Below are 13617 nucleotides of genomic sequence, written 5' to 3' on the forward strand. Positions count from 1 at the left end.
TGCAAGGTGGGTAGGTGGGAGACTGGTGGTGGGTTAATAGTGTGTTATGCAAGGTGGGTAGCTGAGAGATTGCCGGTGGGTTATTAGTGTGGGCTGCAGGATGGGTAGGTGAGAGATTGCCGGTGGGTTATTAGTGTGGGCTGCAGGGTGGGTAGGTGAGAGATTGCCGGTGGGTTATTAGTGTGGGCTGCAGGGTGGGTAGGTGAGAGATTGCCAGTGGGATATTAGTGTGGGCTGCAGGGTGGGTAGCTGAGGCTGCAGGTGGGTTATTAGTGTGGGACACAGGGTGGGTAGGTGGGAGACTGCCGGTGGGTTATTAGTGTGGGACACAGGGTGGGTAGGTGGGAGACTGCCGGTGGGTTATTAGTGTGGGCTGCAGGGTGGGTAGGTGGGAGACTGCCGGTGGGTTATTAGTGTGGGCTGCAGGATGGGTAGCGGAGAGACTGCAGGTGGGTTATTAGTGTGGGCTGCACGGTGGGTAGCTGAGAGATTGCCGGTGGGTTATTAGTGTGGGATGCAGGGTGGGTAGGTGGGAGATTGCCGGTGGGTTATTAGTGTGGGCTGCAGGGTGGGTAGGTGGGCGACTGCAGATGGGTTATTATTGTGGGCTGCAGGGTGGGTTGGTGGGCGACTGCAGATGGGTTATTAGTGAGGGCTGCAGGGTGGGTAGGTGGGCGACTGCAGATGGGTTATTAGTGTGGGCTGCAGGGTGGGTTGGTGGGCGACTGCAGATGGGTTATTAGTGTGTTATGCAGGGTGGGTAGGTGGGACTGCTGGTGGGTTATTAGTGTGGGCTGCAGGGTGGGTATCTGAGAGGCTGCCGGTGGGTTATTAGTGAGGGTGGGTAGGTGGGAGACTGCCGGTGGGTTATTAGTGTGGGCTGCAGGGTGGGTAGGTGGGAGACTGCCGGTGGGTTATTAGTGTGTTATGCAAGGTGGGTAGGTGGGAGATTGCCGGTGGGTTATTAGTGTGTTATGCATGGTGGGTAGGTGGGAGATTGCCGGTGGGTTATTAGTGTGTTATGCAGGGTGGGTAGGTGGGAGATTGCCGGTGGGTTATTAGTGTGTTATGCAGGGTGGGTAGCTGAGAGGCTGCCGGTGGGTTATTAGTGAGGGCTGCAGGGTGGGTAGGTGGGAGACTGCCGGTGGGTTATTAGTGAGGGCTGCAGGGTGGGTAGGTGGGAGACTGCCGGTGGGTTATTAGTGTGGGCTGCAGGGTGGGTAGGTGGGAGACTGCCGGTGGGTTATTAGTGTGGGCTGCAGGGTGGGTAGGTGGGAGACTGCCGGTGGGTTATTAGTGTGTTATGCAGGGTGGGTAGGTGGGTAGGTGGGAGACTGCCGGTGGGTTATTAGTGTGTTATGCAGGGTGGGTAGGTGGGAGACTGCCGGTGGGTTATTAGTGTGGGCTGCAGGGTGGGTAGCGGAGAGACTGCAGGTGGGTTATTAGTGTGGGCTGCACGGTGGGTAGCTGAGAGATTGCCGGTGGGTTATTAGTGTGGGATGCAGGGTGGGTAAGTGGGAGATTGCCGGTGGGTTATTAGTGTGGGCTGCAGGGTGGGTAGGTGGGCGACTGCAGATGGGTTATTAGTGTGGGCTGCAGGGTGGGTTGGTGGGCGACTGCAGATGGGTTATTAGTGAGGGCTGCAGGGTGGGTAGGTGGGCGACTGCAGATGGGTTATTAGTGAGGGCTGCAGGGTGGGTAGCTGAGAGACTGCCGGTGGGTTATTAGTGTGGGCTGCACGGTGGGAAGGTGGGACTGCTGTTATTAGTGTGTTATGCAGGGTGGGTAGGTGGGACTGCTGGTGGGTTATTAGTGTGGGCTGCAGGGTGGGTAGCTGAGAGGCTGCCGGTGGGTTATTAGTGAGGGCTGCAGGGTGGGTAGGTGGGAGATTGCCGGTGGGTTATTAGTGTGTTATGCAGGGTGGGTAGGTGGGAGATTGCCGGTGGGTTATTAGTGTGTTATGCAGGGTGGGTAGGTGGGAGACTGCCGGTGGGTTATTAGTGTGTTATGCAGGGTGGGTAGGTGGGAGACTGCCGGTGGGTTATTAGTGTGGGCTGCAAGGTGGGTAGGTGGGAGCACACCAGGACATTTTTGTGCCGTGAGACACAGCACAGTGTGGTCAATCTCCCAGGTGATAAAAAGTGTATCGCTCTAACACAGGGGTGGCCAACTCCAGTCCTCATGGGCCAAAAACAGGTCAGGTTTTCAGGATATCCCTGCTTTAGCAGAGGTGGCTCTATCTTCAACTGCACCCCTTGTGCTGAAGCAGGGATATCCTGAAAAACCTGACCTGTTGGTGGCCCGTGAGCAGGGCCGTTTTAAGACCTTCGCAGGCCCTAGGCACTTTTATTTCTAGAGGCCTGTGTGTCCGATATTTGTACTCATTTTTATGCTAATTTCATCGTTTGCTTGTTTCTTTCAATACTAGCAATATTTGGCATCGATATTTAAAGGTATCGATACTTCGAAGGCATTTTAAATTAAAATGTTCTCTTATTTTGTGATTTTTTTTGTTTAGGTATTTTTTCAAGTGAAATATTGTAGGCCCTAAAAGGTTCGTAGGCCCCAGGCCCTGCGCCTAGCCGGCCTAATGTATAACGCGGCCCTGCCTGTGAGGGATGGAGCTGGTCACTCCTGCTCCAGCACACCTGTGTAGCAAGTTATTAACTGCAGGACATGCTGGCGGTCACTTTCACATCTAGTCCCTGCGTTTTACCCTTCCTCTGTATAATTATATTATGCCAAACAACAAGACTGAGCACCCTCCAAATACTAAACAACTTACATACTTGAAGGGACCAACTACAAGAAGTACAAAAACAGCCGACGCCGGGCACATGAATATACATTTATTTTTACTTCACGTGATTTAAGAAAATAACTTAGATTGTAAGCTCTTCGGCGCAGGGGCTCGTTTTCCTAATGTTACTTTTATGTCTGAAGCGCTTATTCCCATTATATGTTATATTATTATGTCACGTGTATTACTGCGGTGATGCGCTATGTACACGGATGGTACTACATGAATAAAAGGTATCCATACATACATACACACATACATACATAAATACATACATACACACATACAGACATACACACATACATACAGACATACACACATACAGACATACATACAGACACACATACAGACACACATAGAGACATGCATACATACACGCATACAAACATACATACATACACACATACAGTACATACATAAAGTAAAGCATTTTTTAATGTAGTTTTCTTTATATACATGTTCTCACCTTCAACTGTTTGTGTGATTGATTACATCATGCAGCACAGAGTACATGATCAGCGCTATACAATGTCTCAGAGCCAAGATTAGATTGCAAGCTCTTTGGGAAATGACTGCGCATTTAACCTGCTTAATACATACACATACACACGTACGTGTATATATGTAATAAAGATGTAGGTGCATCAATGTGTCAGTGTTCTTTGCTCGGACCCCGCACTGCTCCCTCGCTGAGCCATTTGGGGGCGGCTACACACGGCAGGAGGACGAGTTATGTGACAGATAGAGCTATATTCCTGTATCTCATCATTGTCATCTTTCCTGCGTCAAATAATATTCAAAGTGAAACCGTGGGCAGCATGCAATGTGATACCACATTAAAGACCAGCGTTGTGGAGCGATAACGAAAGAATGACGGGTATTGGCTACACTGCAGGGGATGTGTCTGCTCACGTTATATTTAGCGGCCGCTGCACTTTTCACATGAAAGCACAAAAGTTACCTTTCTCTTCCTTTTTTGTTCCATTCTGGTGTGACACTTGTATTCTGCCTTTTTTTTTTTATATGTCAAAGCGTTCAGTCTAAGCTGGTGTTACCTTCCTCTGCTTAACCCTTTAACTGGGGGAATGCAATGTATTGCTTTGAAGTGAAAGGGTTAATACCTGTCAAATGTATCCTACAAGACAGAATAGTAAACCATTGACATTGTCAAATGTTAACAAAGTACCATCCCTAACCAATGGTAACAGCCCCCTGCACAATGCAATGACCCCTACCCTGTGTACTTTGCACCCCACGTACACTGTGCCCTGTACACTGCACCCCACAGTGGTTGCCTTTATCTTCTCACCTATTTGCATGACTCTGCCAAACACAGAGTTATTATCCACAGTGCTGCAGTTCCACCTCCGCTGCTTGAACTGGTACTGACACTCCTTGATGCCAGTCTTGGCCCCCTCTCCGATGTATACCATGTGGTCCTGGTACAGCTGGCACAGTTTCCTCTGCCCGGGAGAGAGCCCGGTCAGTTGGCTGCACAGAGGCTGTGCTCCAATGATGTACATCTCCGGTCTCTGCACCGGGTTCACTGCCAAGGACCTACAAAGACAGAGCGCATTAGGGGTGAAACAACCTGAAGGTGGCACTACCCATTCCACACATGCTCTGTTCTAGCGCCACCCCCTCCAGTACGGCACTGGTTACCTCTTTTATATACAGTACAATAAATAAGCACATCAATCCCAAATACAGCAACAACAAAACCCATGTTTAACATTCAGCGATTTGCTGCAGCCCGCCTGCCACCCAAGAGATGAAGAGCCAGGTTTCCTAAGCAGTGCTCTGCCCTAATCCACCTTCCAGCACTGGGAGACACCCGACTTGAATGGATTGTAAACTGTCTCTCAATGCTGGGAGGGGCACAAACCATGATCCCAAGGGTATTAAATGGTATTATGAAGCTTCAAGGTAATATTGCTGGTAAACTGGCAACGGAGGCCCATGTGTACCAAGTGGTGCTACTCCATAAGACCCCTTATGACCCATTTACTTGGATGGGGTTTTATATAGTAGCACCACTTAGTAAATATGGCCCAAGAGAGACATTTTTCATTTTGTCTGAGCGCCAATTAATCTATTTGACTAAAGTCTCCCCCGGCTTCAAAACGGGCACCTAACCGCAACAAAGAGGCGCACCAGATTTATTAAAGGGAAATAACTAGTTGTGTTTAGTGGTATCCATTTCCTTTGGTAAATCTGGTGCTGTTCTTTTGCACTGGTTTTGCCCCAGCTTTGCACCTGGGAGTTTTTAGTAAACAGACCACAATATTCCCAGGTATTTCATTGATATTTTGCCCCTGTGATTTTGGAAAGTGGCAATAGGAGTTGTTAAACCACACGCAAATTATATATAACAATATAAGGGATAACATTCTGCATCGCTGTCTGTTATTTCTCCCCCCTCTCCCCCCTCACCCCCCCCCCCCCACGTCTTCTGCTCAAATCCTCAGACTGCGTCAAAAGTAACAAGTCTTCATTGTGACTGAGGACACAGCGCTGCGAGGCTGGATATCAAAATGTTATCTTTATCGTCCACTGAACAGAAACCAACGTTCCGCTCTCTCTGGGACCTTACTCAGGGGGAGTGGGGTAATACCTGAGGAACGTACCAGAGCGACCGAAACGTTGGCTTCTGTTCAGTGGACGATAAAGATAACATTTTGAAATCCAGCCTCGCAGCGCTGTCTCCATTATATCAGAGTCTGGTGGAGTAATTATCTATCTTTTGATTTGCTGTATGATGCGCACACTAGCGGCAATATACTTAATTGGAGTGTCTGTCATATATATAATTATATAAAAAATTATATATATATATATATATAAATATATATATATATATATATATATATAGATAGATACATACATATATATATACACACACACACACACACACACACACACACACGGACATTACAGGAGCTCAATACAGAGACAGACAGTTTTCAGCGTTTGGGATCTTTAATGTGCAATAAATGTTTACACTGCCCCATATCCCTCTCATTGTAACCCCTTATACCCTGATTGTTGGCAGCACTGGGGGCACAGCGGGAGCTGCCCCTGCCGCTTGTCTTAACCCATTCACTGCATTGACAGGCCCCTTTTGGCAGCGAAGGGGTTAACATTTGCAGAACTACTCTTTTAAACAGGGTAACCCCTAGGAAGCAAGAGGTTAACTCCACATATTGGGATGATAATAATCCATATCTTGACCTACATCAGCCCCCTCCCTCAAATTCCTACAGGCCCCCAGAGGGTTTAAAGCAGGCAAGGTAAAGTTAAATCCCCACTCCCACCCAGGACACTGTTCCAAGGGGAGGGGGGGGGCATTCCTTCTGGCATCCCTTTCCCAATCTCTGAAAATGCCATTAGATAAGGCAGAAAGAAAGTCACCCCCAGGCAGGGCAATAAATGGTACATGGGGGGAGTGATTCTAAGTACCGGTTCAATAAAAGGGGGACCCCTCCTCTACATTTTCATTCGGTTTTTGCACCATTTGCCCCTGACTTCTACACTGATCTCTCTCTCCCAGTGTCTCTCCCAAAAATGTCTCTGTCCTGAATGATTTTTAAACACCCCCCCCCCCCCTCATATCACACACTTTTACTCCCCTTACCTTTATCTCCCGGGCTCTCTCATTTATGACACTTTCTCATCACCAAGAGCTTACGTTTTCCCTCTGTCTCCCCCTCTCCTCTCTCTGTCTCCCCCTCTCCTCTCCATCTCCCCTCTCCACCCTCTGTCTCCCCCTCCATATCTCACACATTCTCTTTCTAACTGGCTCTCTCTTTTCTCTCACTTCTTCCCCTCCCCTGTCTCATTCCATCTTCTCTCTGTTTCCCCTTCTTCCCCTCTCCCTTCTCTCTGTCTCCCCTCTCTCTCTCACACACATGCGCTCACTTCTTCCCCTCCCCTGTCTCATTCCATCTTCTCTCTGTTTCCCCTTCTTCCCCTCTCCCTTCTCTCTGTCTCCCCTCTCTCTCTCACACATTCTCTCACTTCTTCCCCTCCCCTGTCTCATTCCATCTTCTCTCCCTGTTTCCCCTTCTCCCCCTCTCCCTTCTCTCTGTCTCCTCTCTCTCTCTCACACATTCTCTCACTTCTTCCCCTCCCCTGTCTCATTCCATCTTCTCTCTGTTTCCCCTTCTCCCCCCTCTCCCTTCTCTCTGTCTCCCCTCTCTCTCTCACACATTCTCTCACTTCTTCCCCTCCCCTGTCTCATTCCATCTTCTCTCTGTTTCCCCTTCTTCCCCTCTCCCTTCTCTCTGTCTCCCCTCTCTCTCTCTCACACACATTCTCTCACTTCTTCCCCTCCCCTGTCTCATTCCATCTTCTCTCCCTGTTTCCCCTTCTCCCCCTCTCCCTTCTCTCTGTCTCCCCTCTCTCTCACACATTCTCTCACTTCTTCCCCTCCCCTGTCTCATTCCATCTTCTCTCTGTTTCCCCTTCTCCCCCCTCTCCCCTCTCTCTCTCTCTCAAACATTCTCTCACTTCTTCCCCTCCCCTGTCTCATTCCATCTTCTCTGTTTCCCCTTATCTCCCCTCTCCCTTCTCTCCGTCTCCCCTCTCTCTCACACATTCTCTCACTTCTTCCCCTCCCCTGTCTCATTCCATCTTCTCTCTGTTTCCCCTTCTCTCCCCCTCTCCATTCTCTCTGTCTCCCTCTCTCTCACACATGCTCTCACTTCTTCCCCTCCCGTCTCATTCCATCTTCTCTCTCTGTTTCCCCTTCTCTCCCTCTCCCTTCTCTCTGTCTCACTTCTTTGCCTCCCCTGTCCCATTCATCTTCTCCCTCCTCCTCTTTCTTACTCATTTTCTCTCCACCTTCTCTCTCTCCATCACCTCTGCTTTCACACACACTTTCTATGCTCCCCCCCCCCCCCCCCCCGCACTTGAGTATTTGCCCCTCACTCACCACCAGGAGCTGGCTCCTGCCAGGGGCTGGCTGCAGCAGGACAGGAGAGCTGTGACCAGCAGCAGCTGCGGGATCCCCCTCATGCTGCCCCTCTGTGCGCCCTGATCCGCGGCTCTCCAGCACAGGGGTCCCTGGGAAACAGGCACAGTGTGAGTGTGAGCACAGTGTGAGCACAGTGTGAGTGTGCAGTGTGAGTGTGTGTGCGCGAGCCCCGTGTGTGAGGCTCTGGGTGCAGGGGATGTCTGTCCCGGGGGAGGGGGCTGCTCGGACTCTCTGCCTCCCTCTGCTGGACATCCCTGTACAGTTCACCCTTCTCACTTCTGTCATTAGCATTTTATCACCTGGGAGAGTGTGAGTGTGAGTGTGAGCTGAGCTTTGTCCTAGGTTGGGTCACTGTGCAAAAATAAGTTTATTATTCAGGGATTTGAGGACGGAGGAGAGAGAGAGGACAGAGACCAGAGGGAGACAGATAGACAGACAGAGACAGAAAGATAAGAAACATATTGTAGCTACCTGCAGCTTGTCTGAAAATATATATTAATGCACATAACACTGACTCCCCTTTATTAGGAGTTTCTCAGTTATTATTACCCTTTTCATTTTTTACTAATGAAAAAAATTCAGACTTCCCTCTATTTTGTGAGTTTTACGAAGAGGAAAGGGACAGAGAAAAAGGACCCTCACAGTGAGTAGGGCAGTGACGGGCAGTGACGGGCAGTGACGGGCAGTGATGGGCAGTGACGGGCGGGGGGGGGGGCGCTCACCGAGTAAAGACACTGACTAAAACAATGACACTGATTCAACCTGGTTCAATTCCCAGTGTCTGCTCCTTGTGACCTTGGGTAAGTCACTTTATCTCCCTGTGCCCCAGGTACCAAAACATAGAGTGTAAGCTCACCTGGCAGGCACTGTGTCTGTCACAATCTTATATGCTGCATCCCGCGCGCTATACTATAACGCACTTTGAGTCCCATTGGGAGAAAAGCGCTGTATATTAAATAAAGCTATTATTATTAGTTATGACACCTATGTTTGGATGTTGAGGTTTCAGACTACATGCGTGTATGCAGTGCAGAGGTTTTGGTCACTATTATCCCTTTATTGGGTCTCGAAAACTCTGAACACACATCACATGTATGAAGGGTCTCCAGCTGCAGCACATCTCCATTCCTCGTGGGAAAGGCTGGCGCTTTCGCTATTTGATCATGAGAAGTGATGGGTGTCATACATTCTGCTTGACATTTTTGAAGTGAAACTTCTTTAGTGGCACCTACTAACTTTTGATGGGACAAAACTGCTTCATGGAGATGAAAATGTGAAACAGAAGTGACGTAATTGGCTGGTGCTGGCCGCGCATGCGTAGAGGCGTGAACACGCTCCAGTGGCTGTAGTGTGTGTGTGTACACATACACAAAAAGTACAGTGATATTAGAGGAATTCCCAGGGAGTACAAATATAGAAGTGCAAATAGCAACATTTTTACAAATGTACCATTTCTAATAAAAACTGGAGAAGTGCAAAAGATGCAAGGTGTGTACACATCCAACACATGAATTCTTTATAGATTATAATATAGTTAGTGTAATGATATTATGATTTTGATCGAATGAAAGACTTTTGAGAGTAACGCAATTTAGAAACTTTACAATCCAAAATATATGTATCTTTATTTAGTTATCATAAGTCAATTGCATAAGTGTATTCCAACTAATACTATGGAAATTTCTGCTGAAAAAGAAATAAAAATATAACCTCTCTAAAGCCTTTCATTTAATAAAAATCATAAAAATCTAAATACAGTTTCAGTGCCAAAACACAGACATTCCACTTATAATGCGCGTGCTCGGCACACACCCCCTTTAAAAAAATAAAAATTGGATTGTATCTTGTATTGTTTCTTTATAAAATACACCATCCTATGTAGAGCAGTACAGTAAGCTTTAATCAGTGTAAATACATCATGATCTACCCCAGACAGACACAGTATACTCAGTGCTTGACAAAACAAAACCACAAATCTTTCTACACACGGGCACACTGCATCATTACACCAAATACACAGGCGTGATTGAATAACAAACCCCTCCCATTACAATGCTTTTTGATTGTAAGCTTCTCAGAACAGAGCCATCCTTACTTACTGTACCAGTTAATGTCATTGTATTATCATCATCACATCCCTATTATAATGCACTGCGCTTCTTTATAAATAAATACATTCTAATTAGAATAAGATAATAAATACCTCTATCCCCTACTTTATTTTAACAGCTACACGCACCTTTATCCCCATTGCCCTCTCTGTGGCTCCCATTCTCTCTCCCTTCCCTCTACACCTGTCTCTCTTTTCACTTTTCCCTGGCTATTTTCACCTCTCTCTCCCATTCTCTTCACACCTCCTGGGCAGCCTGTCTTCACCTGTCTCTCTCTCTCTCTCTCCTCCTCACTGTCTCTCTCGTCTGGCTCTCAGACTGTCCCCCTCCCACCCTGATTTTTCTTCAAAGGATTATCCTGGGAACACAGTCTCCATATAAATGGAAGTTCACTGGGAATGTCTCGGGATAGGAAGGGGAGGGAGGGATCCCCTAGCCCCAAAACACACACAGGCAGACAATGGCTGGGGAGGGACAGGAGAGTGTGACATGGGTTGTAGTCTTGCTGGGACCACTGAGGACAGAGAGGGAGGAAGAGAGCACAAGAAGAGACACAGGAAAGAGGAAGAAGAGAACGAGAAGAGGAAGAAATAAAGGAAGAGAAAGTAAGGGGAACAATGGAGGAGAGGAAGGGAGAGCGAGAAGCCAGGAAATAGGTTCGGAAGAGAGAAAGCGAGATTCGTAGAAGGGAGATAACATAAAACAAAGCGGGATGGGGCACGGGACAGTCCCAAAGAAGTGAGCAAGAAAACTAGCGAGAGAAAGAGAGCTGGGGAAAGATGGGATACAGGGAATAAAGAGAGGGAAGTAAGAAGTGTGGCATGGGGGGGGGGGGGAGAGACTGAAATATATGACATTAACTTTGACATATTCGTACTTGTGAAAACACTGTGATAACATCTGTCAACCTATAAAAGAGAGTGTGTGGGTAGGAAGAGAGAGAGAGGGGGAGAGAGACAAACTAGAGTGGTAGAAAGAAAAAAAGGTAGAAACACAAAACAAGCTTGAATCTTCTCACTAAACAGTTAGGCCGAGCTTGTAGTGGAGGAGTTGCTGCGTGCGCGTCAAGCACACTTCAGTCATTGGCTATAGCAGTTGGCCAGATGCCTGCAGGCGAAGAGGCGCGTTGACCTGCGTTTTGAGACAAAAATGTTTGTCTTCTCAGGCGGCTGCCGCGTGACGACAACGTCACCTGAGCTGGTTCAGCCAATGAGGGCGAACCAGCTTGTGACGCCCCCACATCGCCGCCAGCTCTATGAGCAGGGGTCGCTTGTGCTGCAGGAGCGTGGCACGGTAGGAGCTTGCACTCTCGCTAGCAAGCGGAGTGTGTAATCTGTGCCCTAGCCTCGCTCGCAGACACCCCTACTGCAGTAACGTCTGTACATCTCTAATTCTAGCATTTAGACCAGGGGTGGGCAACTCCAGTCCTCAAGGGTCACAGACAGGGCAGGTTCTTGGGCTATCCCTGCTTCAGCACAGGTGGCTCAATCAGTGGCTCAGTCGAAGACCCAGTAATTCACCTTAAAACCTGGCCTGCCTTGAAGACTGGAGTTTCCCACCCCTGATTCAGGCTGGAAGCTCTTTGGAGCCGATACGCTTGCAGAACCGTATATCAGCACATGGGGGTATGCGGGGCCACAAGCAAACAAATCGGTTACATCTTGGAGCACCAATGAGCCAATTGGGCCAAACTTCATTATCTGGCTTTGACATCAGGGTTATTCTATACAACAGAACTGGCGTTCGACCTCCAAGCTCCCTCCGAGTCTTTGGATGTTGATAGTTGGGGGATGTAATGAGGGGGCTGCTGTTCTGGGGAAAGGAAGATCTCTTTTAACAAACAAATCCAAGATCAAGACAAGAAAAAGGAACAACTTTGTGTTCACTTTGCGAAGTTCCCAACACTCAGAACACACAGGAACGCCGCACTAAGGCGCCGCAGACGGGTTCTGACGCTCATTCTTGCCGTTTCACGGTTTCTCTGTTTTGTGCCCAATGACATATTTGGAAAAATAGTCATATCTCATGGAGCTTTTAACTTGATACTATTTTAGACATAAATCGTTTGACCATTCGGTTTATGGGATACAAGTCTTGGGGTTTGTGGAAACCTTAAGGTTGGATAAAGGACCCCAAAGGTACTCGTGCCCTGTGCTACTAACTCTCACTGTCCTCAGATTCACAGTTGGGTCCCTACTCAATATAGTGAGAAACCGGGTAACACACAGGTAACAATGTATCCCCAAAATTTAGCAAAGATGCGCGCAGTCTCAATAGTTCCCCTTGATTCAAAACAGGGGGTCTCCCTCTGCATCTCTCTCCCGTGAGCAGCGGGGTGGGTACGAAACATGCAAACAAAAAGAAAGAGCAAAAAGGGAAAAAACACAATTAATAAAGAATATAAACCTTTATATTAAAAATACATACTAAAAATCATTACATAAAATAAGGGTTCACATGAACCCACACTCACACAATTGCAGAGCACCATCAAGAATACAGGGATACAGGTCTTGGGGTTTGTGGAAACCTTAAGGTTGGATAAAGGACCCCAAAGGTACTCGTGCCCTGTGCTACTAACTCTTACTATCCTCAGATTCACAGTTGGGTCCCTACTCAATATAGTGAGAAACCGGGTAACACACAGGTAACAATGTATCCCCACATTCAATCCATAAGGGGGACTTCTGCGCTTCTCATTGCATCCAATAGAGAAGCCTTGGAGGGATGTGGGGTGAAGGAAGAGTTAGGGGTGACACGGTGTGTCTAAGAGTTGGGTACATATTACTGTATCTAGTTACAGCTACTGCACATCAAATCAAATAAGCTTTATTGGCATGACGAAAGAACATTTCACTATTGCCAAAGCATGAATAATAGGGTGTAGGGTACAATGATTACCCAGTACATGAATAACAGGGGGTAGGGTACAATGATTACCCAGTACATGAATAACAGGGGTTGGGTATAATGATTATACAGTACATGAATAACAGGGGGTAGGGTATAATGATTACACAGTACATGAATAACAGGGGTTGGGTATAATGATTGCACAGTACATGGGTAACAGTTGCACACGGGTGTGGGGGTTAGTGGGCGTCTCTCAGCCTGTGGCAGGTGCTGATATAGTGTGCAGCCAGTTCTGCTGGGGTTCCATCTTCTCCCAGGAGGATCGCTATTTTTTGGTTCTCTTCTATATTATTAAAATTCTGGACGAGCTGTGAGTTTCTCCGGGTGGGCGCTCCCCACTTCAAAGTATTGTGTGCAGCGCAGCAAGAAATGTGTTTCATCTTCTACCTCTCCTAGCTCACATCGCTGGCACAGTCTCACCTCCCGGGGCTTCCAGTTCTGTCTGTGTCTGCCTGTCTCTCACATACCTCTCCTAGCTCACATCGCTGGCACAGTCTCATCCCCGGGGCTTCCAGTTCTGTCTGTGTCTGCCTGTCTCTCACATACCTCTCCTAGCTCACATCGCTGGCACAGTCTCACCTCCGGGGGCTTCCAGTTCTGTCTGTGTCTGTCACACACCTCTCCTAGCTCACATCGCTGGCATAGTTTAATCTCCCGGGGCTTCCAGTCCTGTCTGTGTCTGCCTGTGTCTCTCACACACACCTCTCCTAGCTCACATCGCTGGCACAGTTTAATCTCCCGGGGCTTCCAGTCCTGTCTGTGTCTGCCTGTTTCTATTTCCAGGCTGTGGGTGCTCATTCTGTACTGGCCCAAGGTCT

The 13617-nt window shown here is 48.0% G+C and overlaps 1 protein-coding gene across 2 annotated transcripts in view; it reads right to left on the reverse strand.

Annotated features, from left to right (window-relative positions):
* Window positions 1-13617, reverse strand: part of WNT5B (Wnt family member 5B) — a 155680-nt gene that overhangs the window by 40108 nt on the left and 101955 nt on the right. For both annotated transcript variants that reach the window (XM_075602370.1, XM_075602369.1), the window contains exons 2-3: window positions 7734-7864; window positions 4110-4357 (exon numbers count right to left, since the gene is read on the reverse strand). In XM_075602370.1, coding sequence (XP_075458485.1) covers window positions 4110-4357; window positions 7734-7864 — 379 coding nt within the window. The remainder of the gene's footprint in view (window positions 1-4109; window positions 4358-7733; window positions 7865-13617) is intronic.

The sequence above is a fragment of the Ascaphus truei genome, chromosome 5 (assembly GCF_040206685.1).
Source record: "Ascaphus truei isolate aAscTru1 chromosome 5, aAscTru1.hap1, whole genome shotgun sequence".
Classification (NCBI taxonomy): domain Eukaryota; kingdom Metazoa; phylum Chordata; class Amphibia; order Anura; family Ascaphidae; genus Ascaphus; species Ascaphus truei.